The sequence below is a fragment of the Culex pipiens genome, chromosome 1 (assembly GCF_016801865.2).
Source record: "Culex pipiens pallens isolate TS chromosome 1, TS_CPP_V2, whole genome shotgun sequence".
Lineage (NCBI taxonomy): Eukaryota > Metazoa > Arthropoda > Insecta > Diptera > Culicidae > Culex > Culex pipiens.
The window spans coordinates 104,687,145-104,713,566 of record NC_068937.1 but is presented as its reverse complement, the minus strand read 5'-3'; the positions used below and the strand labels follow the sequence as shown (position 1 = coordinate 104,713,566).

The 26,422-nt window shown below is 36.2% G+C and overlaps 3 protein-coding genes across 5 annotated transcripts in view; 1 reads left to right on the top strand and 2 right to left on the bottom strand.

The window, feature by feature from the left end:
- LOC120426396 (GATA-binding factor C-like) overlaps nucleotides 1-26,422 on the bottom strand; it is a 227,657-nt gene that overhangs the window by 16,208 nt on the left and 185,027 nt on the right. The window lies entirely within an intron of this gene.
- LOC120426397 (uncharacterized) lies at nucleotides 7,898-9,246 on the top strand. Its single transcript, XM_039591155.2, has 2 exons — nucleotides 7,898-8,056; nucleotides 8,148-9,246. The coding sequence occupies exons 1-2, from the start codon at nucleotides 8,037-8,039 to the stop codon at nucleotides 9,244-9,246; spliced, it is 1,119 nt and encodes a 372-aa protein (XP_039447089.1). The 5' UTR covers nucleotides 7,898-8,036.
- On the bottom strand, nucleotides 9,334-10,610 carry LOC120426398 (uncharacterized). Its single transcript, XM_039591156.2, has 2 exons — nucleotides 10,459-10,610; nucleotides 9,334-10,391 (listed from the first exon to the last, which is right to left on the bottom strand). Exon 2 carries the CDS (start codon nucleotides 10,387-10,389, stop codon nucleotides 9,334-9,336), a length of 1,056 nt encoding a protein of 351 aa, XP_039447090.1. The 5' UTR covers nucleotides 10,390-10,391; nucleotides 10,459-10,610.

Genomic DNA, 26,422 nt, shown 5'->3' with positions numbered 1-26,422 from the left:
ACTCGTTGGAAAGGTCTCTCGATTACCTAACCAACGATGGGTCGGATGATGGATCCGGACAACGTTTTCATACATTTAAGTGAGATCCGGATATATGTGAAAACACATTTTTATACATTACTTTTGAACTAGTTATCGAAACTTCAAACAATTCAATAGCGATGTATGGGACCATGAACCAAGTCGAATGCAACCGGTTTTATCAAAATTGGTTCAGCCAGTGCTGAGAAAACTCAGTGAGAATTTTGGTCACATACATACATACACACACATACACACACATACACACACACACATACACACACACATACACACACACATACACACACACAGACATTTGTTCAGTTTTCGATTCTGAGTCGATATGTATACATGAAGGTGGGTCTTTGAGCTTTTAATAAAAAGTTCATTTTTAGAGCAGGATTATAGCCTTACTTCAGTGAGGAAGGCAAAACACTATCCCATTAACATTGTTTTGCTTGAGTATTTAAATAATAATTGACTTTTGGTGTCTTTTCGAAACTCAAAATAACGTGCCTCTAAATTTGGAGGAAAAAGTTAACTTATTGTACCAACTTGATTTTTAATTTCTGGGCTGTGACTGCAAGTTTTCGAAGGAAAAATTTAGGCTCCTCAACTTAGTGGTCGTGTCATCAGTTACAAATTTTGGGATTTCCATACAAGTTTGATTTTTCCTTTTCTGAATTTGCGAATCAAAAAGCATTGATAGAATCGAACTTAAAAATGGCTTTATGTGTGATTTCTGCGTATTGAATTTAACAATTATTTTGCCCAGCTCGTCACCGAAAAACAGGAAATTCCGAATTGCACTGAACCTTCAGGATATATTACTTTAGTTAACATTAAATTAAAAAGATTTAAATAATTTGAACGATAATTTTGTTTAAAAATTAAGTCGATAACAGCCTTACGAAAAATCTGGCAAGAGCTTCAAAATCTGAAAAAGCAATATTAGTTTTAACGAAAAAATATTGTTCAACTTATATTTAAATGTCAAATGTTCGATTATCTAAATCAACGACAATCCGAACTTTCGATTATTCGAAGTTTTGTTTTTTTCCGAAAATTGTCCAACTAGGGAAAATTCTCGTATGTTTGGCAGGTTATGCGCTGGCTCCTATCTACATCCAATTTTCTGATTTTGACTATTTACACAACTTTTTTTTAACTGCCACACTCGATTTCAGATGAAAACGTTTTTCATGAGCTGTATTGAACGTCATAGTGCTGATATGACAACATTAGAGGCACAATGGAGTAAGATGCTGTTCTGCAATATGCTTTTTACTTTGACTCTATCCTTAGGGCTGATTCAGAATCAGCAGGCAAAATTACAAATAAAACATATAGTTGGACATTTTGCATGTTTCGTTAAAAAGGTCCTTTACAGTTTTCGCTTGAAAATTAGATATTTTCAAATTATGATATAGTAAATCTTCTTTCCCTGTTCCTGAGGGGAACACCAGTGAAAAGTATCAGGGCCGGCATTTACAAAGCGGATTCAGTGACTGTTTATTAATCAACTTAATGTTAACATGTTAAGGTTAATGTTAACATTCCAAAGGTTGTCTTCCTAAGGTGTCTTGTTAAGGTCCTTTCTGTGACGATACACTACCTTCCCTTTACTAAGCAATCGATTCCAGAAGGGAAAAGATCGCCAGTTGTGTTGGTCCGAGCCGGGATTTGAATCCCGATCTACCGCTTATTAGGCGGAAGCGTTACCACTGGGCTACGTGGCTCGGTCCACTTTTATGATGATATCTCGAGTTTAAAGATTTTTTCAGCATTTGTAGTGCTAGATGTCCCCTTTCGAATGCAATCTGGCGCTTAAAATTAGGCCTGCGCAATTTCGATACATTTATGTTTTGAAATTGCATTTTCTTTACCTTAGAATTGTTGTTACTTTTGACCCTTTCCTCCAAAGTTATTTTATCAAACCCGAAAACGTTTGTTTTTTAGAGCTCTAAAAGTTCTCAGAACATCATCTTTCTCTCAAACTTAACCCTGAAATGCTACTTTAAAAAAATGATTTTTGAGGGTTTGCTTTCTTGCTTTTGACAAAATTGGTCGAAGAAGGTTCAGATTGCGAAATTTTTTTTTGGTGTTTTCGACCAAGTTGCTTGGATTGGCATGCCTAAAAACTTCTAGAAGGGGAAAAAATCCTCAAAAAATATTCCTGGAACGTTTGATTTTATAAAACACCCTAATCGTGAACCACCCTTATTTTCAACCAGGCCAAAAGTTGTTTTTTCTCTTTTGCATCAACTCTTCTGAAGACACCAAAGCTCCAAAACTTCACCAATTTTCGTAAAATCCATTTTCCGTTTAATTTTGTGATCTGGACCACTGTGCATTAGGGTGGAATCGAAAATTGATTATTTCAGCAACACATTTTTTGGGTCCCTTTTAGGGTCCCAAACAACCTCTCAAAATTCGGGAGCGATTGATTAAGCCCACGATTGGCGCAAAGCGATTGAATTTTGTATGGAAATTTTTATGGAGAAACTTGCATTTTCACATTTTCTAATTTACAAAATTCAAGTTTTATTATTTTATGAATCCAACACCCTAAAAGTATAGCCCTGGATATCCTGAATAACTCTCCCGAAGACAGTATGGTTCATCAAAATATAAGAATAATCATGTTTGTTTTGTATTTCATGGTTCCTTTGGCAATGTTGGCAGAAAATGTAAGTTTCACTGATTATTTCAATACACTACTTTTGAAAACTCTGTATCTTTTTTGGGAAGCACTTTAGCTCCATACTGTCTTCTGGAGAGTTGTTAAGGACATTCAGGGCTATACTTCTACGGTGTTAGTTTCATAAAATAATAAAACTTGAATTTTGTAAATTGAAAAATGTGAAAATGCAAGTTTCCCCATCGTGATTTCCATACAAATTTCAATCGCTTTGCGCCAATCGTGGGCGATTAATTAATTAATTGATTAATCGCTCCCAAATTTTGGGACGTTGTTTAGGACCCGAAAAGGGACCCAAAAAATGTGTTGCTGATTGGATTTTTACCATTTTTAATTTTTTCATACAACTCGATTACACCCTTCTGTGCATAGAGAAGAACCTAATAAATTGCAAAATCCTTAAAAAATCACTACTCAACCCCACACAGAAAAAAAAATCATGGTAATATTACATCTGGGAAGGGGTACATCTTTAATGTCAGAAAAAAGGTGTAATTTTACCTCTGGAAATGTGTAATTTTACCACTTTTCTGGTGTAATGTCACTTTTTCAGTCTAAATTGAGGTAATATTACATCATAAAAGAGGTAATATTCAACCTTCCAAATTTAAAGCTTCCAAAATTACATTATTTTTTTCTGTGCAGACTCCAACGTTATTATAGAACTATATGCAAGAAAAGATTTTTAAACTATTATATTTAATAAAGATAAATGATCTACGGTTGGAGTTAGGCACTTTAAGAATCTATATATATTTTACTTTTGAAATATTTTTAAACAAAAGTGCCCGGATCAGGCTCAAACTCGGACACCGTCAAAACTGCATTTTTAATACGATTTTTTCAAGTGTAAGTCAAGATTTTCCAAACACCAACCTATTTTCTCTTGAAATTTCACCAAATAACCTTGCATTTACGTCTAAGAGAGCCAAAATCAGATGAAACGGCACAGGGTTATGTATTTTTTAACATTCCAACGCCCAAGGCTCCAAAAAAGTTGGAACGGTAATTTCAACTCAATGGTTCTCGAGCATAACTCAACCAATCAAGATGATTCTTCTTTCCAGTGATTTGTTAGGATGTCTAGATGATTCTAGAACTTTGCAGAACTTGATTTGATCAAATCTGTAATTTATGCGATCAAAAACATCGTTCCAACTTTTTTTTTCGCGTGTAAAAAAAAAATCGCCAAAAATTCCGCGGAGGCAGTCGTTTAAAAAAAGGTGGAACGATGTTTTTGATCGCATAAATTACAGATTTGATCAAATCAAGTTCTGCAAAGTTCTAGAATCATCTAGACATCCTAACAAATCACTGGAAACAAGAATCGTCCCGATTGGTTGAGTAATGCCCGAGAACCAGCGAGTTGAAGTTACCGTTCCACCTTTTTTGGGAGGCTTGGGCGTCCGTGTAAGTTGGACATGCGTTGGGCGTTCCAGTGTTAAAGAAATCGCAAAAAAAAAAAAAACAATTTTTTGACCAACCATAAAAATACAGGTCGGATTGTTTTGGCCAAGAAACTCCCAGTCCAAATTTTAGTCCGTTACGAGCACTTTTGTTTTGGGTTTTGCTCATTTTGTATAGAGCTGCTGTAATAAAATATTGTTTTTATTTTTGAACAATTTTGCAGAGAATATGTCCACTCCGTCCACTGTGGCACTGGTGACCCCGGGAAGCACCGCAGCATCCAGAAGCACACACAACTCCTCCGTCCCGGGAGGAGGAGAAAACGCTCTTCGCACAGTTTGATGTCAGCTGAATCAGGACTCCTGTCAGGCAAGGGTAATTTATTGCGCAATAAATTTGACCTCTTCCCCTGCTCGGTCCCGTCCTCGATTCGACCGTCTGGTTATTTAGAAGTCTCTCACACCCTCACACCAACATTGGGAACGCTCGGGGTCCCATAACTCCTAAACTCTTGAGTTTGGAGACCCAAAAATTGGAACGATCGTTCAGGTTGTTCTTTATTGCCCGTCTGTCTGTTTGTGTGTGGAACAAAAAAGCAGGTGCTTATAGGAATCTTGTTATACAACACTTGCAGCGCCGTTTTCCTTGCGCTAGATTGTCACCGGAGTTTTGCCATTCCGACGAAAGGAGAATCGAAGGTGGAAGGTCGTATCTGCAGCATCAGCAGTTGCAGTACTTTTGGGCTGGGAAGGTTACGGGACTAACTGGGTGCAATAAAATAACCCGAGAATGGATTTGTTGGGAAAAGAGTGCAGCTGTTATGTTGTCGAGGAATTGTGGGAAAAGTTCTCATGATGTTGTGATTAGAAATTTTTGAATTTGAGATGTCAATATTCACATAAAATTTCCAAATTATCATTATTTCATGCTGCATATTATTGAAAAAAAAAAAAAATACAGAAAATTACTTTTCAATGTTAAAATTTAGGTTGATATGCTAGAGAATTATTATTTTTTGAATTGTTATGAATACATATAGTTTCTCATCACACACACACACACACACACACATTGACGTTAACTAGCGCCACTCAAGAAAACCAGGGTACACCGTACTCGTAAACGCTTCACATTTTAGTGCAATAAATTAAAAGCATATATCTTTTCCAGCAAGAGTGAGGCAAAACATGAAAACCCGCCAAATTCACGCCTTGAACACGAAGTTAATTGTGATGCTGAACGAATGTGCATAACATTTTTGCAAACTTCCCTCCCCAGAACGTCAACACGCTGATGATGTGATGCGGGCCCCAACTAACACAGTGTTATGGGAAAGTGCAGTGTGAAAGGAGAAAAATGTTTGATTAACACGAACCACGGCAAGGAGTTTGGGGGAAGAAATTGGTGTGGTTATGCTTATGGGTCTTCATAAGTCGAAGAAGCATAGACCGGGGGGTTAACGAGAGTTTAAACGTGCCGGTCCTCCCTTTCTCGATGATTCGTTGCGGGCCATGAAGTTTATTGAAGTAATTTTAATTTCGGGAAATGCAGTCGCGTTAGGGGTTCAAGCGAAGTTAATTGGGAAATTTTAATTATAAGGTGCACCTGCGTCGAATCATTTGTTAAATTTTATTAGGGAAAACTATGAATATTAAAAACTAAAGGTTTCAAAAATTGACAAACCATCAACAAGATAAATGAACATTTTATTTAGATGATTTTGTTTACAATTCTCTGAAAGTTAATGTTAAAAATATGAAAACATGAGACAATTAACCAGAAAAGTGTCATAACTTCTAACATTTTCTCCAACATACAAACTCTCAACAATACCTTACCCCAACAATAAGCGTCCACGTCGTTACCACTAAATAAAAGTGAAACAACAACCTTTTCGTCGCCGGTACGTACGAAAACTTTCGCATGAACGTGATTTCAAAACCCCGCTCTCGCTCGTTGAACTACCCACGTCGATCAAGATCACCAGATTAGCAAAATAATTAAAGTTACTTTCTTCGCCGGGCCACCACCGAGCAAGTTTCAGCGTGGACTCACAAAAAAATAAATATTCGCACTGCAACCGCCTTTTCGAGCTGGGCTTGGGGTGCTCATCAATGGTGTACTCAGCAGCTGATGCACCCCCCGCAGACGTTGGGGAGCGCGTCTTTAAAGCTCATCCATCATGTCATGGTGCATGGCGCTAACGAAATAGCACTTTGCTCCGTTTTAAATCAACGCACACACCACCCCTTCTTGGTTCGAGGGACTGGCACCTAAACCAGCACCAACACAGGAAAAACCTCGGGAAGCAACCTTTTCGAGAGCGGTAAATTTTCCAAGCCAAAGCCACTGGTCGGGTCCAACAGTCCGCGCGAGCTAATTGATTGCAGAATTGCATGCACGACGGTGCCTGAACTGACGACTGCTCCGAACGGCTTGCGGAACGTATCGTTCGTTGGTGGCCGTGGCCAAATTCAAGAACTTTGGAGGGCCTTCCCCACAGCAAACGAAACGATGGTTTTGTGCGAGCACCGCGGTGTGGTCGTTGCGTCTAGCAGGTGTAAATTATTAGCAAGTTGTCGTGGTGGTTTCGAGTTTAAACATTTTACCATCAAAAATCACCGAAATTTGGTTGGATTTAATATTGTATAATAGTGAGACCACAAAACCATATAAGGTTAATCATTTCCAAAGAAAATTGTTCATCTCTCAGTTAATTTTTACGAATTTTTGCACCAAAAAGAATCACCATCTGCTGATTGTACCCTTCTTGAAGGCCTTGAAGGAATTTTTGATCTAAATCCTTAGTGATGAACTATAGCATCTTCTCAAATCACCTCATTATCTTATGTTCTTAAAAAGCACTTGGTAACTGGGACAGAATCAAACGAATCAAACCAGAACAAAGTTTATTTAATGCCTTTTAGGCCACAAAAAACCCTCAAAAGTTGGTTCCAATTAAGTCCACACTATGCGCAATGCATTTCAATTTTATTTAGAAATTTTTATTTAAAAATCATTTTTTTGACGGCCATTAAGCTGCTACTCCGTTATTGACAGATCAGCTGAAGTTAAACAATGTGTGTGTGTGGTCCAATCCAATACCCGCTGGCCGGCAGCGAAATTATGGGAAAGTATAGTTTGTATCAGACTTGGGTTGTGCTGATACAGCTTATCTCAGTCCCGGGTATTAGGTGGTGACAGCCTTCGCGCTGCTTCCAATGACCCATTTCATAATGGCAGAGATCCTAGCGGCCCAATTTCGAGGTGATTGGGCATTGTCTGTCCCCGCCTAAACATAGTACAAGTACCAGAAGGGTCCTCGACCTATCTTTAAACTTCCAATCCCAACAGGCAAAACAAGGATCAGCGCTTATTTAATAATTGTTGAAAAGTAGGCAAAATGTGAAAATTTCAGTTTAGAAACACAGAAAAAAATCAATTCTTGTAATCGTGAATTAAGTTCACGAATGCAAGAACCACGAAGGAATATATTCACGTTTATAGTGCAAATGCACCATACTCATGAATAAATTCCTTCGTGATTCTCACATTCGTGAACTTAATTCACGATTACGAGAATTGATTTTTTTCTGTGTAGATCTCACCAAGTTTTCGGTAGTCCTAAGCACCCGGGATTTGCCCCCTATTTTGGTCGTATGCGTCCGGAATTTTAGCTGCGCTCACGAGCCTCTATCACGAGCAGCTTGATCTTATTCCTGCCGACACGACTCACATCCTGGCGTACAGATATTGTGATTTCGGAGATAAATCGAATTACGAGCGCCACTCTCAGGGTACCTGCGAAAAAATCTAACCAATCCTCTTTTTGAGTGTACTGACTTGGTGCGTCAAATGTCACTGCAAAATATAAACAAACAAAAAGTCACAAATAAAACTTGCAGCAATGTCGCTTTCGGAAATTGAGTAAGTTTGTTTAAATTTCTAATTTATACAGTTATATTTAATTTACGTACTGTTAAATAAGATAATTTAATAGAATTTTTAATTTTTCCAGTGGAAACTACAATCCGCTCCAGCCGGATTCGGAAGGAAGCTACGAAGAAGTTGAGCATTTGCTCGAAGAGGAGAAGGAGGAGGAAGACGATACGGGTGCAATTGATTACAACCCCTTCTCGGATGACGATGAGCAAGAGGATCTGGCCGAGGAAGATCCGCAGCCTGTGGCAGAGTGCTCGAAATCGAAGAGGCCCAGATGCGAAAAACTCTTCTCCTTCAATGCTGTGTTCTGTCAAAAGCTGTTCCGGAACCAGCTCAGACCCAAAGAAAATTCGTCGACCAGAGTCGTTGGGGATTCGATTGAGGACGTTATTGAGTGTCTTTGGGATACAGGAAAGGATCTGATCAAACGGCAAGTTGTCTTCCAAGACAACGTCCCCAAATGGGCCGTCGATGAGAAACCTAAATTCGATGACGTGGGAAAGTTTTTCCTTTTGCAAGACATGAATGCTCGGAAGACTTACGGCATTGAAAATCTCACTGCAAGATTGCTGCAAAGGTGGCGCGACCAATCGATAAAGATTTTTGTTTTCGCGTACTCTCTGGACGTAGAAAACAAGAACCAATTCAACGATGTGTTGAAACATTTAATCACTCCCAGCAAACCTGACCGTGCAGGGGCAAACTCAATGCGAGACGAATCGGCTCTGGCGAACGAGCTGCAAGAGGGACACCCCCACCTAGAAGGCCACTTTAGTTCGTGGTTGCTGTGGGCCAGTGTCATTCATGCTGCCCCCGCCCACGAGCAAGAAGGTATGAAGATGGCACCGAACCCTCCAGCAACAATCTCCAAGTATTTTCGATGGGTGGGGGTCTCAGAGGCAGCACGCTTAGATGGTGTGCATCGAGGGATGGTTGTGGCCAACACGATCAACTCCCGGAACTTGCGACAGATACGAGAGCTCAAAATGGAATTTTCTACAGCTATGGTTGTTCTCCAGGGGGCTTTCAAGAGGCTCGAAGTAATGGAAGCGGAGGCGGAAGCAAGCAGTGGAATCGTTTCCGCAATGGAGACTGTGATGCAACCGGAGGAGAGTGAATTAAGCCAGCAATTGGCCGCCGAAGTCACCAATTGCTTCGATGATCAACATGCTTAAGGATTGCTTCGTGATAGTATTACATTCGTGGAATAAATAAACTGGAGGGATTTGGTATTGTTTCTTTATTTTTATTTAACTTATTCTTCATGGTAGAATATTGAGTCCAAATTGCTTCGGATCTTGTCCCATCCCTTTCTCCGGCAAAAAAGTTCCTCCGGCATAATAGCCACAGTGCTCGAAAAGTCGCAAACACGGGTAAATTTTGAAACGGTTCACCGCATCGAGAACTTCGTGCATCACGGGAACATTCTGCCGGTGCTGCCGCTGCAAATCCTTCTTAATCAAACCGAAAACTACTTCCAGCGGATTAAAAAATGGACAATAAGCCGGAAGAAATATAGGCACAATGCCAATTGTCCTCAGATATTTGACGATGTGACGATCACAGTGGATCTTGGCCCCGTCCAAGATCCATACGGAGTGGAATCCCGGATAGCGCTGAACTTTTTTGTTTTTGAGGGCAAATGTACGGCAGCACTCAAAGAATTTAACCCTAGTAAAAGTGCCTTCAGTCCAGAAACTATCCAGCATTCCACCGGAACCCAGAAAGCAAAGCATAGATGCACGAGGCTTGCGGCAGAATTCTCCACGATAAATCACCTTCTGGCCAACGATTCCGTACCCCTTGGTCCGCAGCATGTCACGGTTGTCAAAGCTCACCTCATCCAGAAAGACAAGATTGAACAGGTCCCACGGGAACGAGAGCAGCTCTTTGACGTAACGGACAATTTCGTCCTGACGAATTTGAATTGCACGCCGTTCTATTCGCTTCCACGACATTCCAGCCTCGTGTAATATGGCCCACACGGATGATACGCTTATCGAAACTTTGAACATCCGCTGGAACATTGCTTGTGCTTCGTCGAGGAACAGAATCGGGTGCTGATTGTACAGTTCGACTAGCCATGTCCGCATTTCGGCACCGAACTTTTTGTAGACTTGTACCCGTTTCTTTCTGTTGACTGCACCGGTCTGTTCGTACTTCGCGAACCACTCAGTAATCGTTGATTGAGCTTTTCCGTAGATTTCCGCCAGTTTCTTTTTCGACATTCCCAGGAAAAAATAACCGTACAAGGCATGATAAATCGTATTTGTGCTGGCATGTTGACGCCGGACATTCTGGATAATGAGGTTGGCCATTTCTGTTGGTAAAGTGACCGTTTATTTTATGAAAAATAACATAAAAATAAAAATAATAATAGAAAATACCTGTTACAATCGAAAATCACCGCGAGCAAAATCAAGAACGAAAAACCAAAACAAACCGGCCTACACACTGATTGGGAATCGTGCATTTCAGTTTGACAGAAAAAGGGAAAGTGTGATTCGTCGCGAGAGTTGTTCTCGTTCAATTCGGTTTAGTGCCGCGGCGATAATATGCTGACAATTCTTGGTCAGCTGCTGCTACAGCACGATATCCACCTTCTCCGACCAACCTCAACCGATCGCAGACGGCCCACCAAGCATTGCTGATCTTTTAAGCACTTCTTCTTCATCTGCAACACCTTCTCCAGTAGCAGATGAAATTGCTTGAGCGCTGCTTGATGACACTTTCAAAAATATTCCTTAGCAAACTGCTTTTATTTCTTTCGCACTGATTTTTCTAACGAGTTGAATACCACCCTCAGAACGAGCTAGCCCACATCACACTAATACAACTGCAAGAGCGAAGCCACCGCGATGAACTGTCAAACTCTTGATCAAGCGGCGTAGAAAACAAAAAATTGTCCAAATTCCCAAAACTGCAGGAAATCTTCACTTTACACATGCAAATCTAGACATTGTATAATCTTTGCAATACTTTTCACGCGATTTACTATAAAAACAACCGACTAAACAATCAATCACCGCCAGCCTCTGCTCTCGACTGCCAACTCCTCCAAGCTGAAGTTAAACAATGAATCAAAAATGATCAGTGGGAGCCAACCATCCGTTCACTGTTTAACTTCTGAAGATCCCGACATTATTAGTCAATACCGGCGCCCTCCCAAGAAGCCTGCAGTTCAACAAAAGGGAGAAATGTTAGTCCGATAGTTGAAGTTGCAGACTCATCAAGCACACAGCTTTTCGCTGTATACCTGTTTACACCGCATGAGACCGTTGAATCCACAGCATCTCCTTCAAGCATCACGGGATTAATATCTTTTGGATGAGTTGGATAAGGTGTTGGCTTTTTGATGCATCCCGAGCTACGATGCTATGGGGATGACTTTCATAACAGACCCGTTGGCGTGCCTTCCGAGCAACGGAAGTTATTTTTGGTTAACATACAAAATCACTCACACACAGTTATTTCAATATCTAATAAATGAAAATTTTGTCCCACTAGTAACTCGACGATCCAGAGTGTCTTTTGATCAAAATGACTTTTTCACCTTGATAATTCAACTCCTTATTTGAAACAATTATACACAATTCACACGACACCGTACTTTCCGATCAACGATGATTTCGAAGGGCTTTTAAAATCACAAAACAACACCAATTGCTCAACAATAATGACACTCAAGACACGAATAATTGTGTGAGACAAGCAAGAGGCCTCACCGCCCGCTATCGACTTAAGCAGGACTACGACAAACTCAACCGGCGGCGTGCCTTCCGATCAACGAAAGGAAGGACTGATATTATCATTGCTGGCAAGAAAAAAGGACACCTAAAAACACTATCGACCAGTCAAGCAACTGCGTTGCCCTATCGCACGCAATCGACACACACAAATCACGACAAAAAAGCGAAACAAAAAGCAGACCAAAAAAAATCACTTTTTTTCGGAATTCCGAAAAAATATTTTGCGACCACGCTCCCCCGTTGCCAATTATGCACTCTACGTTTATATTGGCCCAAAACTGATATTTTTTTGTAGGGAATTTGTTCAGAAAACTGTTCGCTACAATGCGATTGATTCAAAAATGTTTTTTAAGTTTTAGGAAGTAATTCAGTAATTGTGGATTCACCTAGTAATTCCGAAAATTCTAGTAATTTTATAACTCTTATTTGGGAAATCGATCTACTGAAAATTATAAAACAATACAGCAATTCCCCACGAAAACAGCATGGAAAAAAACAAAAGTGCTCGGATCGGGCTCAAATTTTTTCTGGGAATTCCCTGGCCGAAATAATTAGACCCGTATTTTTTTGTTTGGCCATTAGGGTGACCTACGCCGTGTTAGGGTGGTCTGAAAAATGGCCATTTTCGTCGATTTTCGCAAAAACCACTTTTTTCGAAAAATCATAACTCCTCGCCATTTTAACCGATTTTATCTGTCTTATACGCAAATGAAAGGTGATAAGTTGGCCTTTCAATGAAAAATAGTAAAAAGTTTGGAAAATCTAGCCTAACATATGAAAAGTGCGTATGAAACTTTAAAATGCCGTTTTGACGGTGTCTGGACCAAAGAGCTTATGTCTGGAAATATTTTTATCGGATTCCCCGGACATTTTTACATAACATACTAAAAAATGGGAGGAGTTCATTAACAGGATTCCGAGATCTGATTTTTTGAAAATAAAATCCGTGTTTTTCGACGCGCCGCGCGCAAAAACCGGAGAATGACGAAATTGGCAGAAAATCAACTTTTTTCACTAAAACTGCGATAACTTTAAAATTTCAGCGATGACCTATAGATGTCTGGGTACCAAAAGTTGCGTCTATCAATTACAAAAATTTTGGTACCCAGACATGTATAGGTCATCGCTGAAATTTTAAAGTTATCGCAATTTTAGTGAAAAAAGTTGATTTTTTCCATGCTGTTTTCGTGGGGAATTGCTGAATAACTATACCTACTTTTTAAAAGAATAATCTCGAAAACCCTTTTTATAAATCTATTTTATGTATATTTTATCATGTAAGGAGTTTCCAAATCGAAACAACTGATACCCGAGTCTGGACTCAAGTAACATTTGTTCTGTTACTTTTTACCAGGAGTGTAGCCTGAATGGGAGGGGGAATGGGTTTCCTTGGAATGCACGAAATATCAAAAAGTGAAAATTGAAAATTGTGGTACTTATCAATATATATATACAGCAATTCCCCACGAAAACAGCATGGAAAAAACAAAAGTGCTCAGAACGGGCTCAAAATTTTTCTGGGGGTTCCCTGGCCGAATTAATTAGACCCGTATTTTTTTGTTTGGCCATTAGGGTGACCTACGCCGTGTTAGGGTGGTCTGAAAAATGGCCATTTTCGTCGATTTTCGCAAAAACCACTTTTTTCGAAAAATCATATTTCAATTGTCTTATACGCAAATGAAAGGTGATAAGTTGGCCTTTCAAAGAAAAATAATAAGAAGTTTCAAAAATCCAGCCTAACATATGAAAAGGGCGTATGACACATTAAAATGCCGTTTTGACGGTGTCTGGGCCAAAGAGCCTATGTCTGGAAATATTTTTATCGGATATCTCGGACATTTTTACGTAACATACTAAAAAATGGGAGGAGTTCATTAACAGGATTCCGAGATATGATTTTTTGAAAATAAAATCCGTGTTTTTTCGACGCGCCGCGCGCAAAAACACGAAAATGACAAAATCGGCAAAAAATCAACTTTTTCCACTAAAACTGCGATAACTTTAAAATTTCAGCGATGACCTGTACATGTCTGGGTACCAAAAGTTGCGTCTTTCAATAAAAAAAAATTGATACCCAGACATGTATAGGTCATTGCTGAAATTTTAAAGTTATCGCAGTTTTAGTGGAAAAAGTTGATTTTTTGCCGATTTTGTCATTTTTGTGTTTTTGCGCGCGGCGCGTCGAAAAACACGGATTTTATTTTCAAAAAATCATATCTTGGAATCCTGTTAATGAACTCCTCCCATTTTTTAGTATGTTACGTAAAAATGTCCGGGGAATCCGATAAAAATATTTCCAGTTATAGGCTCTTTGGTCCAGACACCGTCAAAACGGCATTTTAATGTGTCATACGCCCTTTTCATATGTTAGGCTAGATTTTTGAAACTTCTTATTATTTTTCTTTAAAAGGCCAACTTATCACCTTTCGTTTGCGTATAAGACAACTGAAATCGGTTAAAATGGCGAGGAGTCATGATTTTTTGAAAAAAGTGGTTTTTGCGAAAATCGACGAAAATGGCCATTTTTCAGACCACCCTAACATGGCGTAGGTCACCCTAATGGCCAAACAAAAAAAATACGGGTCTAATTAAATCGGCCAGGGAACTCCCAGAAAAATTTTGAGCCCGTTCTGAGCACTTTTGTTTTTTTCCATGCTGTTTCGTGGGGAATTGCTGTATATATATAAATTTTCGACGGTTTTGTTCGAACGCGAATCAATTCAACACGGAATGTCGGACTGAGGTGCTCTTTGTTGCATTGGGTTCGTATAAGTTCAAGGAAGGTTCTTACGCCAAAAAGTTACAACTTTGGCCACTCCCGAGCATAGGTAAATAACAAGGGAAATGCGTAATAATACCTTTCTCTGGTATTAATACCAAATTTTGGTTTTCCTAGACCCTTTAAAATATGTCTTAAGGATTATGCAAGAGCAAAATGTGGTATCATACCAATTTAAGGTATTGTTTTGATATTGCAAGATTGCAGAATTTGTCAATGGTCGAACACCACATTTTGGTATTCTTTTGGTATTGCAGTATTTCATCAAATACCTCTGAAACTATGGGAAAATTTTGACCAATTTTGACAAAATAATCAATTATGCGCTAAAATGATGGCTCAAAGCGAATGCTTTAAATGAAAACCGGAAATTTCAAACTTGATTTTAAACATTTTTGATATACCCCCTAAAGAAATGACTTTAAATTGTGGAAAATTTTCTAAGTCAGGATGGCACATTTTGGTATTATTTTGGTATTGAAAGGTTTTATCAAATTCCTCGGGAAATATGGGATTTTTTTTATAAATTTTGACGAGATAATTAATTTTGCGCTTAAATGACTTAAAACCCAAAAATGTTAAAGCTGATTTTCAATATTTTTATATACCCACTAAGATTTTTTTATAAAGCGTTGAAATTTCTCTAAGTTGGGATAACCAAATACTTTGAAAAACGAGTTAATCGACAGATTATTGAATTTTGTTGATTTTCAATCCAGTTTTATTTTAAAAACACTTATTTTATATACAAGACTTTGGTATGATTTCATGGTATTTTACCATCTATTACTGGGCAACCAAGGGCACATTTTGGTCCCTGTTATTTGCCCAAGTAATATTTGGTATTCCCGTGTTATTTACCCCTGCTCGAGCTCTGGAACCGATTCTGGAATATCTGCAGATTGTATGGGAAAAGTTACGTGAAATCAAATTTTGATCACAGGAGGCTGAATAAGCAAACAAGTTAAAAACGTCAACAAACGAAAAAAAGGCAGAACGAAGTTTGTCGGGTAAGGCTTGTATATTTATAAAAAATATCTGAAGAAAAATATCTGGTGCAAGCTCCATACATGAGTAGCAATGCATAATATTGACCAATTTTGCTTAGTTTTGAGACAGAGGCTCAAAATACTTCAAAAACAAAATTCAACTTTTGGAACACGGATTTGAAATATTTCGTACATCCTGGATAGTCTATTCTTCATGATTCGCGTTGACGAAAACTGGTTATTCACAGTCATTCATTGACCGATACAGCTTTGCATGGAGTGCACTAAAACTGCTAGTCCGATAGTCTAGTCTAGTATATGCTGCTTAGGCAACTTCACCAGCTGCATCACAGCCGGCTCGTGCTTCACTGGGCTCAACCTCTCTCAAGAGCAAGGTGAATCGCACGTTGCGTTCCAACGCGAAGAGGCAATGAACAGTGCCGCTGCTTGTTCTACTGCCGGGTTCCGTTTGTAGTCGCACATTGCCGGCTGCTGACCCGCCACTTCTACGACTAACTTTGATGTTTGAGGTAATATTTGAAAGGGTTGCATTGATTATCGAATATTATCTAATTATTTCAAGATTTTTTAAATGTTATTTTATAATAAATTTTTGACATTTTTTAAAATATTTTTTGCAGGTTGGACTCTTTCAAATGTTCATCCCCAACTCTCAACTGTACGTGAGCTTACCGCCCTAACAAACTGCGAATGAAACGCCGGCGCAAAAAATCAATGAGTTTTTCCCATGTAATTTACTTTGTTCAACATAAAGTCACGTTTAGTGGGTTCTCAACTTGAACAACACCCTTCTCAAAGCTGCTTCCGCTCTTTGCGGTGTGTTCGTACTTTGGGTGAGAGTACTTTGGCCCGCTTTGTGCTATTGCTGTTCAACACTTTCGCTTGATTTTCTTCACTGAAATTGATTTTTTTTGTTGATTTTTTAGTTTTGTTTAATTTTTTATTTAATTCCGAATTATAATTTTGATGATTATTCCAGGTTTTATTTTTTCTCCACAACGATTGTTCAACTTTCCACCGGAAAATCAAACTTCCGTAAACCGGACCAGAAAAAAGCCAACAATGGCACCCTACTGCAAAGTTCCCAAGAAGTATGCAAAAACGGCCATGGCCAAGTCGCGAAACGTTTGCTCGTGGTGAGTGAGGTCCCATCCCGTCCTCGTTGCATGGTAATTAGATTCGTTCTGGGGAAGACCCCGACCATCGAAGGTTCGGGCTTTTTTTCCACTCTGAACCCCCCCGAACGAGTTGGCCGTTTATTTTTCCAGGAAATTGCTTTGGTCAGAGCGCCCAACGTCGTCGTCGCCGCCGCCGAGGTGCATTCAGGCTCAAACACACAAAGTTAATCGCAAAGCTGGAGTTAAATAAAATATGGCGGAAGAAAAACTCCCCACCCTCCACGACTACTCCCACCCTGAATTTCCCTGAAACTCATTTTCGTTCAATGAAATGGCGCAAAACTCGGTTCAAGACAATAACAACAAAAAGTACGAGTTTGTCCGGTGCGCCGAGCAAAAAACCTTCCAGAGTCAAGAGTCCGCAAGCGAAGAGGAGCAGACAGGACTGGGCCGCATAAAAACCAAATTAGTTTTTTGCCCTTACTTTGCTTTTAATTATTTGCATTTCGCCGTCGTCCACCAACGCGCAATGAACGGGCCACGATGGCGGTGGGGCTAGAACGGTAGAGGACGATTCAGACTGGATCAGTGAAGCTTACCTGGGAAATGAAGTAATTTCGGATTACGAAATGCAAAATCTAAATAAATTTTCATATTAAAAGTAAGCTGTACAAAAGACAAGAAGATAAGAAGACAAGAAGACAAGAAGACAAGAAGACAAGAAGACAAGAAGACAAGAAGACAAGAAGACAAGAAGACAAGAAGACAAGAAGACAAGAAGACAAGAAGACAAGAAGACAAGAAGACAAGAAGACAAGAAGACAAGAAGACAAGAAGACAAGAAGACAAGAAGACAAGAAGACAAGAAGACAAGAAGACAAGAAGACAAGAAGACAAGAAGACAAGAAGACAAGAAGACAAGAAGACAAGAAGACAAGAAGACAAGAAGACAAGAAGACAAGAAGACAAGAAGACAAGAAGACAAGAAGACAAGAAGACAAGAAGACAAGAAGACAAGAAGACAAGAAGACAAGAAGACAAGAAGACAAGAAAACAAGAAGACAAGACAGAAAAACAGAAAAACAGAAAAACAGAAAAACAGAAAAACAGAAAAACAGAAAAACAGAAAAACAGAAAAACAGAAAAACAGAAAAACAGAAAAACAGAAAAACAGAAAAACAGAAAAACAGAAAAACAGAAAAACAGAAAAACAGAAAAACAGAAAAACAGAAAAACAGAAAAACAGAAAAACAGAAAAACAGAAAAACAGAAAAACAGAAAAAACAGAAAAACAGAAAAACAGAAAAAAACAGAAAAACAGAAAAACAGAAAAAACAGAAAAACAGAAAAACAGAAAAACAGAAAAACAGAAAAACAGAAAAACAGAAAAAACAGAAAAACAGAAAAACAGAAAAACAGAAAAACAGAAAAACAGAAAAAACAGAAAAACAGAAAAACAGATCAACAGAACAACTGAAAAACAGAAAAACAGAAAAACAGAAAAATAGAAAAATAGCAAAATAGAAAAATAGAAAAATAGAAAAATAGAAAAATAGAAAAATAGAAAAATAGTAAAATAGAAAAATAGAAAATAAGAAAAATTGAACAATAGAAAAAAAGAAATAAAAGAAAAATAGAAAAATAGAAAAATAGAAAAATGGAAAAATAGAAAAATAGAAAAATAGAAAAATAGCAAAATAGAAAAATAGAAAAATAGAAAAATAGAAAAATAAAAAAAAATAGAAAAATAGAAAAATAGAAAAATAGAAAAATAGAAAAATAGAAAAATAGAAAAATAGAAAAATAGAAAAATAGAAAAATAGAAAAATAGAAAAACAGAAAAAACAGAAAAACAGAAAAAAACAGAAAAAACAGAAAAACAGAAAAAACAGAAAAAACAGAAAAAACAGAAAAAACAGAAAAAACAGAAAAAACAGAAAAAACAGAAAAAACAGAAAAACAGAAAAAACAGAAAAAACAGAAAAAACAGAAAAAACAGAAAAACAGAAAAACAGAAAAACAGAACAACTGAAAAACAGAAAAATAGAAAAACAGAAAAATAGAAAAATAGAAAAATAGAAAAATAGAAAAATAGAAAAACAGAAAAATAGAAAAATAGAAAAATAGAAAAATAAGCAAAATAGAAAAATAGAAAAAAAGAAAAAAAGAAATAAAAGAAAAATAGAAAAATAAAAAAATAGAAAAATAGAAAAATAGAAAAATAGAAAAATAGAAAAATAGAAAAATAGAAAAATAGAAAAATAGAAAAATAGAAAAATAGAAAAATAGAAAAAAAGAAAAATAGAAAAAAAAAGAAAAAATAGAAAAATAGAAAAATAGAAAAATAGAAAAATAGAAAAATAGAAAAATAGAAAAATAGAAAAATAGAAAAATAGAAAAATAGAAAAATAGAAAAATAGAAAAATAGAAAAATAAGAAAAATAGAAAAATAGAAAAAAAGAAAAAAAGAAATAAAAGAAAAATAGAAAAATAGAAAAATAGAAAAATAGAAAAATAGAAAAATAGAAAAATAGAAAAATAGAAAAATAGAAAAATAGAAAAATAGAAAAATAGATGAATAGAAAAATAGAAAAATAGAAAAATAGAAAAATAGAAAAATAGAAAAATAGAAAAATAGAAAAATAGAAAAATAGAAAAATAGAAAAATAGAAAAATAGAAAAATAGAAAAATAGAAAAATAGAAAAACAGAAAAACAGAAAAACAGAAAAACAGAAAAACAGAAAAACAGAAAAACAGAAAAACAGAAAAACAGAAAAACAGAAAAACAGAAAAACAGAAAAACAGAAAAACAGAAAAACAGAAAAACAGAAAAACAGAAAAAAAGAAAAACAGAAAAACAGAAAAACAGAAAAACAGAAAAACAGAAAAACAGAAAAACAGAAAAACAGAAAAACAGAAAAACAGAAAAACAGAAAAACAGAAAAACAGAAAAACAGAAAAACAGAAAAACAGAAAAACAGAAAAACAGAAAAACAGAAAAACAGAAAAAAAGAAAAACAGAAAAACAGAAAAACAGAAAAACAGAAAAACAGAAAAACAGAAAAACAGAAAAACAGAAAAACAGAAAAACAGAAAAACAGAAAAACAGAAAAACAGAAAAACAGAAAAACAGAAAAACAGAAAAACAGAAAAACAGAAAAACAGAAAAATAGAAAAATAGAAAAATAGAAAAATAGAAAAATAGAAAAATAGAAAAATAGAAAAATAGAAAAATAGAAAAATAGAAAAATAGAAAAATAGAAAAATAGAAAAATAGAAAAATAGAAAAATAGAAAAATAGAAAAATAGAAAAATAGAAAAATAGAAAAATAGAAAAATAGAAAAATAGAAAAATAGAAAAATAGAAAAATAGAAAAATAGAAAAATAGAAAAATAGAAAAATAGAAAAATAGAAAAATAGAAAAATAGAAAAATAGAAAAATAGAAAAATAGAAAAATAGAAAAATAGAAAAATAGAAAAATAGAAAAAAAAATAGAAAAATTGAAAACAGTAAAACAATAAAACAGTAAAACAGTAAAACAGAAAAACAGAAAAACAGAAAAACAGAAAAACAGAAAAACAGAAAAACAGAAAAACAGAAAAACAGAAAAACAGAAAAACAGAAAAACAGAAAAACAGAAAAACAGAAAAACAGAAAAACAGAAACACAGGAAAAAATAGAAAAACACAGAAATACAGAAAAACAAAAAATCAAAAAAACAGAAATACAGAAAAAAAAACAGAAAAACAGAATTATAGAAAAACAGAAAAATATAATATTAAAAAAAAAACAGAAAAACAGAAAAACAAAAAAAAAAACAGCAAAACAGAAAAACAGAAATACAGATAAACAGAATTACAAAAAAAACAGTAAAACAGAAAAACAGAAAAAAACAGAAAAAAAGAAAAACAGAACAACAGAAAAACAGAAGAAGTAAGAAGAAAGAAGTAAGAAGTAAGAAGTAAGAAGTAAGAAGTAAGAAGTAAGAAGTAAGAAGTAAGAAGTAAGAAGTAAGAAGTAAGAAGTAAGAAGTAAGAAGTAAGAAGTAAGAAGTAAGAAGTAAGAAGTAAGAAGTAAGAAGTAAGAAGTAAGAAGTAAGAAGTAAGAAGTAAGAAGTAAGAATTAAGAAGTAAGAAGTAAGAAGTAAGAAGTAAGAAGTAAGAAGTAAGAAGTAAGAAGTAAGAAGTAAGAAGTAAGAAGTTAGAAGTAAGAAGTAAGAAGTAAGAAGTAAGAAGTAAGAAGTAAGAAGTAAGAAGTAAGAAGTAAGAAGTAAGAAGTAAGAAGTAAGAAGTAAGAAGTAAGAAGTAAGAAGTAAGAAGTAAGAAGTAAGAAGTAAGAAGTAAGAAGTAAGAAGTAAGAAGTAAGAAGTAAGACGTAAGAAGTAAGAAGTAAGAAGTAAGAAGTAAGAAGTAAGAAGTAAGAAGTAAGAAGTAAGAAGTAAGAAGTAAGAAGTAAGAAGTAAGAAGTAAGAAGTAAGAAGTAAGAAGTAAGAAGTAAGAAGTAAGAAGTAAGAAGTAAGAAGTAAGAAGTAAGAAGTAAGCAGTAAGAAAATAGCCAATCAAATAACAAATCATTTGCAGCAAAAAATAAATAAAATGCCATTGAATATCTAATAACTTCACCCTTCAACGACCACCCACTTCCTCGTGTCGGACGCCACAATACACGTGTATTGTTTGTTTATTCACGCTTCGTCGTCATTCATACCGCCTTACTGACAGACTGACTGAGCTTTTTAGTGTGCGAAAAAAAAACTGAAACTGGAAAACGTTATTACTTTTAATTGTTCGCAAATTGGAAGAACGTACAAACACACACCATCGTGACCTTGCCCCAACCAACTATGGGAGGCATCGTGAAGCTAAATTTGCGTGGAATTTGCTCGTTAGATGCCTGCAGCTTATTTGCAAGTATGCCGATTGAAGCTACTGACATTATTGGATAATGTGTGAGAAATTCATGAACCTTCTATTGAAGTGACAAAAAATAAGTAAAAAATTACGAAAGTTTAGTGATAGGATGAAAAAAGGAGCGATAAGCTAAAAATAGGTTCTTTTCGCAAATATTAAAGTTGATGTTTGATGAAATTCATTTTATTTTCTTCATCAACAGCAGGTAGTTTCGCAAAAATTTCTGAACGACTCGAAAACAGTAGCTTCCTCTTCAAGCTTCCAACTGCCACTGTTTGGCAGCTGTACAAGAGCCCATCAGGCTGAGCTTCTGCTCACTTTTGTCGGCACCTCTGCAGAAAACTTAAAGAGCCCTCTCAACGTGTCCAACTTTCTTCCTGTCAGCTCCTTCAACCATTCGGGGCCGGCTCCCGAGAGTGTGCAGTTGAATTTAAAGAGCAATCATGGCTTTCCTCTCGAAAAAAAGAAACAAACTCTTGTTTTCAGGCCAAAACAAAAACATACAAGCTACGAAAGTCAGGTAGACCCCGACAGGGTTACGTAATTCGGTTGGACCAGCAGCGAACCTCACGGTAGCCAAGTACCGTTCGGCCAAGAGCGCCGGCAAGGACCCTCCAGACGTCCACTTGAAGCTGATTGTTGTTTGGTGGCGCTGATGGGCTGCTGGCCCGGGAAAGACTGAACAAGATTGTTAAACATTTTTCGGGTTGTTGTGTGCAGTTGAACGATGTTTGTAGGTTAGAGATTTTTAATTAAAGTGAAAAAGCTCAATCAGAAAAGGTTTTTGTTTTGTGCTCTGAGATTTGAAAGCTGAGAAACAATTATAAGTGCCAAACGAGAAAATCTTAATATTTAACTTTGGAAGTTCAACACTTAACATTTAACCCTTAACACTTAACCCTTAACACTTAACCCGTAACGCTTAACACTTAACAAATAACACTTAACACTTAACACTTAACACTAAACACTTAACACTTAACACTTAACACTTAGCACTTAACACTTAACACTTAACACTTAACACTTAACACTTAACACTTAACACTTAACACTTAACACTAAACACTAAACACTTAACACTTAACACTTAACACTTAACACTTGACACTTGACACTTAACACTTAACACTTAACACTTAACACTTAACACTTAACACTCAACACTTAACCCGTAACGCTTAACACTTTACAATTAACACTTAACACTTAACACTTAACACTTAACACTCAACACTTAACTCGTAACACTTAACACTTAACACAAGAGCAAACTTGTGAAGAATCAAATTGAAAAATAAATCCAACCCCGATTCTTTACTAACTTTCCACCCCTGCAGGCTTGTTTTGTTATTGATGTGGCCATTGTTGTTTGTTGTTACTGCTTTTAACAGTAAAAGTCTTCTTCTTTTTCCAGCCTCCAAATGCACTTCACTACATAACACACCCATAAAACCTAATGCATAAGTAATGAGAGCAAAACTGCAGCAAAAACAGTCTCCTTGAGCAGGTAGATCCGATCGGGGAGGAGGAAGCCAACCTGCACATGACTTCTTTATTGTGTTCACCAATCGTTGCCCATTCAGTGGGTGGTGGTGGGTGGGTTTCGGCCACCTCCAGGCCGTTTGTAGAAGCGGAGGGGTTCAGGGTGGAAACATAAAGAAATTAGATCGGCCCCGGCGACTGTTTTGGGTCCGGCGAAATGAGGTAAAAGAAAGAAGAAGAAGCAAGGGTTTGCAATGTAAATTATTTCTGCTTTCAGCGTGCATATCTTCCATATGTAGGAAAATGGTTTGGTATTGAGGGTGGAACCTCTTTGGTGGAACGGATCGGTTGGGGTCCACTAGGTTCGCACAGAGCTTGGACGTGGTACCATCACAATCGGTCGTATTTTGTGCAGCAAGGGCTAGCAAATTAAAAGCTAGGGTAGGTTGAACTTCATCACTTCTAAGGGATCTTTTCAATAGAACGTAACCGCGGGCGTTTTTTTCTTATCTTAGAATTTTAGATAACAAATAAAAATGTCTGTTAAGGCATCGAATGACCACGAAGGTTATAGTTGCCAGAAATTAATGAAATAACAATAACAACAAAAATGTAAATTCATGCTCAAAATAGAACTACTGACAGCACTGTTATGAAAAGGACAAATTTATAGTTACATTCTGAACTACAATTGACTCTCTGGCTGTCGATCTTCTAGATATCAATATAGTTCCATCTGTCCCTGAATTTTTCAGTCCCTCCAAAAGCATGCTTTAATTTTTCCGTTCTATAATTTGATACCTTCCGCTCTCGACGGTCCATGCAATATCGAACAGAGAGTGTTCATGGAAAATATTTTTCCGCGTAGTCCCAGTAAAATTTAATTCACCTAAATAAAACCAGGAATATCTGAAATTTGATCCAAAATCCGATTCCCTATAGTAAACCGATAAACTAAAATTTGTATTAGTGGACCCTTTTCCTTTAACTTTAAAAATAAAGGAAAATTGTGTATTTAAGTAATAATTTAGCTAAAACTTGTTATAATTAATTTTATAAAGATATTATATACTAAAAATCCTTAACAAACAAAATCACTTAAAATAAAAAAGGTACCTTCAGTTATGCTACACATGACCAAAATGGCGAAGAACTTTGCACAATTCTTTGTTACACAATTTTAATGATTGTCCACTACTGTTGAAATGTCAATTTTAATGATACCATGAAGTTTGACATTATTGCCGGGAATCGTATGGTATGGTAACTTTCCTTGAGGGCACCGGCTACTCGAAGTTTCGGCCACCACTTGATTGTCCTATTTTAAAATACTGTTTAGCATTTTCAGTAAATCTTTATGAAGCTTTCAGAAAAGGAGAATTTTGAAAGCAAATTGTCGTTGACTATTAACAAAGACAAACAGAAAAAAGTTTTGATGATTCTGAAACCAAAGTGCTTCTGGTGAAATTTCATATCGCTCAATCGGAATCTAATCCCATTTTTTGATTAAAAATGTCCATGTTTTAATAGCACCCTTTTTTAAATAAAGAATTTTACGATATCAAGAATTGTTACAGAGCTGTTCAATGTCCTAAATAGGCTTAGTGATTTTCACGCTCAAATTTCACGGAAATTTCATTGGACGTGAAAAATGTTAAAATTTCATTGAAAGGCAAATGTTAAAATAACAGACATTGCCTCTAAAACTGTTTTTGGAATATCGTAAGGTTTGAATGGGACTTCGAATAATCGAATCACGAACATTTTTTTTTCATATTTTTTCATTTTCTTACTTTCAATATCAAGTTCGCCATCTTGTATTTTAAAAATTCTAAATCTCTTAAGAGTTGTTTTTGGGTTATACTAAAGCTCGTCATTCAAAAATAAGACAATTTTCTTTGAGACCTTCGGATAATCGAGTCTGGACTGTAAAAGGTTTCAGATTTCCAATTTCCACGGGGATCATCAAACCAAATCGTTAAATTTCATGAAAATTTCTGGGAATCTTAAAAAATATCAAATATTCATAAAAGGAGAACCAGGTAGGTCAATAACATATTAAAGAAACAAAATTATTTGAATCTTAAATTATTCAAGTTAGGCCATTGCAAATATTTTTTAAAGGTTTTGTCGCCCCCCCACCCCTTCAAAATCGTTCCGAAAAAACAGGGGATAAAATAATATTTTTTTTAAACTTCCAAATTTTAATGGAATTTGAAATCTTATCAACTGAAAACAAATTGAAATGTATTTTCCTGCGTTTAAAATCATATTTAGCATGCCTGGGATCGACCTAACAAATTTTGAATTTTTGTGAAAGTCCGTTGCATAGTAGTGCAAAAAGTTTTTTTTTCGGCTGAACATAGATATTTTGAAAACAAATGATTGTAATACAACTGGGCAGGTGTAAAATGCATTTCAAAACTCTTTTATCATTAAAATGTGAATACCATGGCTTGTAATTTAAATTTTTAGATTTTTTATTTTGTTGCCCTTTGGTCAGAGTCGAGGGACAAAACATTAAAACATATTTGCAACGGCTTAAAAGTGTTCTGATTTCTTTTGTACTTCCGCCTTAAAATTACTCAAAATGGTAATAAAATTGTCAGTGAATGAAATGCCAAACTTTGAAGGTCTTTACCGAGCTCTAGGGTGCTCCAAACTTCAATTTTATATGTACCTAATGATGCGCAAGAATCTGGCCTACACGCCAGTGATGTTGAAAATAAACGCTTCAGTGCCCCAAAAATTGACATTTTAAAAAAAAATTGTTTTGGGTTAAATCCCATTTAAAATTCAAAAGCAAAGCGCCAGCTCCTGTTACGTCAAGTTCATATTTGGGATTTGGGCTCAGTATGCCCAACGGAACAAACCCCTGAATGCCCGTCATTTTTGTTACACCCTAATAACTATGTTCAATCATCAATTTTCTAGAATTTTGCGATCATTGAATGATCTCTCAACTGTTCAAAATTTGTAGGATGATTGTAATTTTTTTTTTGACGCAATAGCTGAGCAAGGAACGTTCAAATGGTGCATCCCTTGCAGCGATTCAAGACCTATTACAGAACCGTGAAACCTTGGAAAAACTAGCCAAGTTCTAAGCATTTCCACCTTTAGAAAAAGGTGGCAAAAAGTGGGACCCTCGGGGTGCGTTATATAAAGCACCCAGTTGAAGCTTTTTATTGGGCACGGAGCCGGAATGCACAATGCAAACTGCTGCACTAATATTCACTTTTATTGTTTAATTTTTCTCGTCAATTTTTTTGTTGTTGCTAATACTGAGGTAGAACGAAG

Coding starts and splice junctions, on each gene's coding strand:
- LOC120426397 (XM_039591155.2), top strand. CDS start 8,037: ATGTCGCTTTCGGAAATTGA. Junction 8,057..8,147: donor ATGTCGCTTTCGGAAATTGA/GTAAGTTTGTTT, acceptor TAATTTTTCCAG/TGGAAACTACAATCCGCTCC.
- LOC120426398 (XM_039591156.2), bottom strand. CDS start 10,389: ATGGCCAACCTCATTATCCAGAATGTCCGGCGTCAACATGCCAGCACA.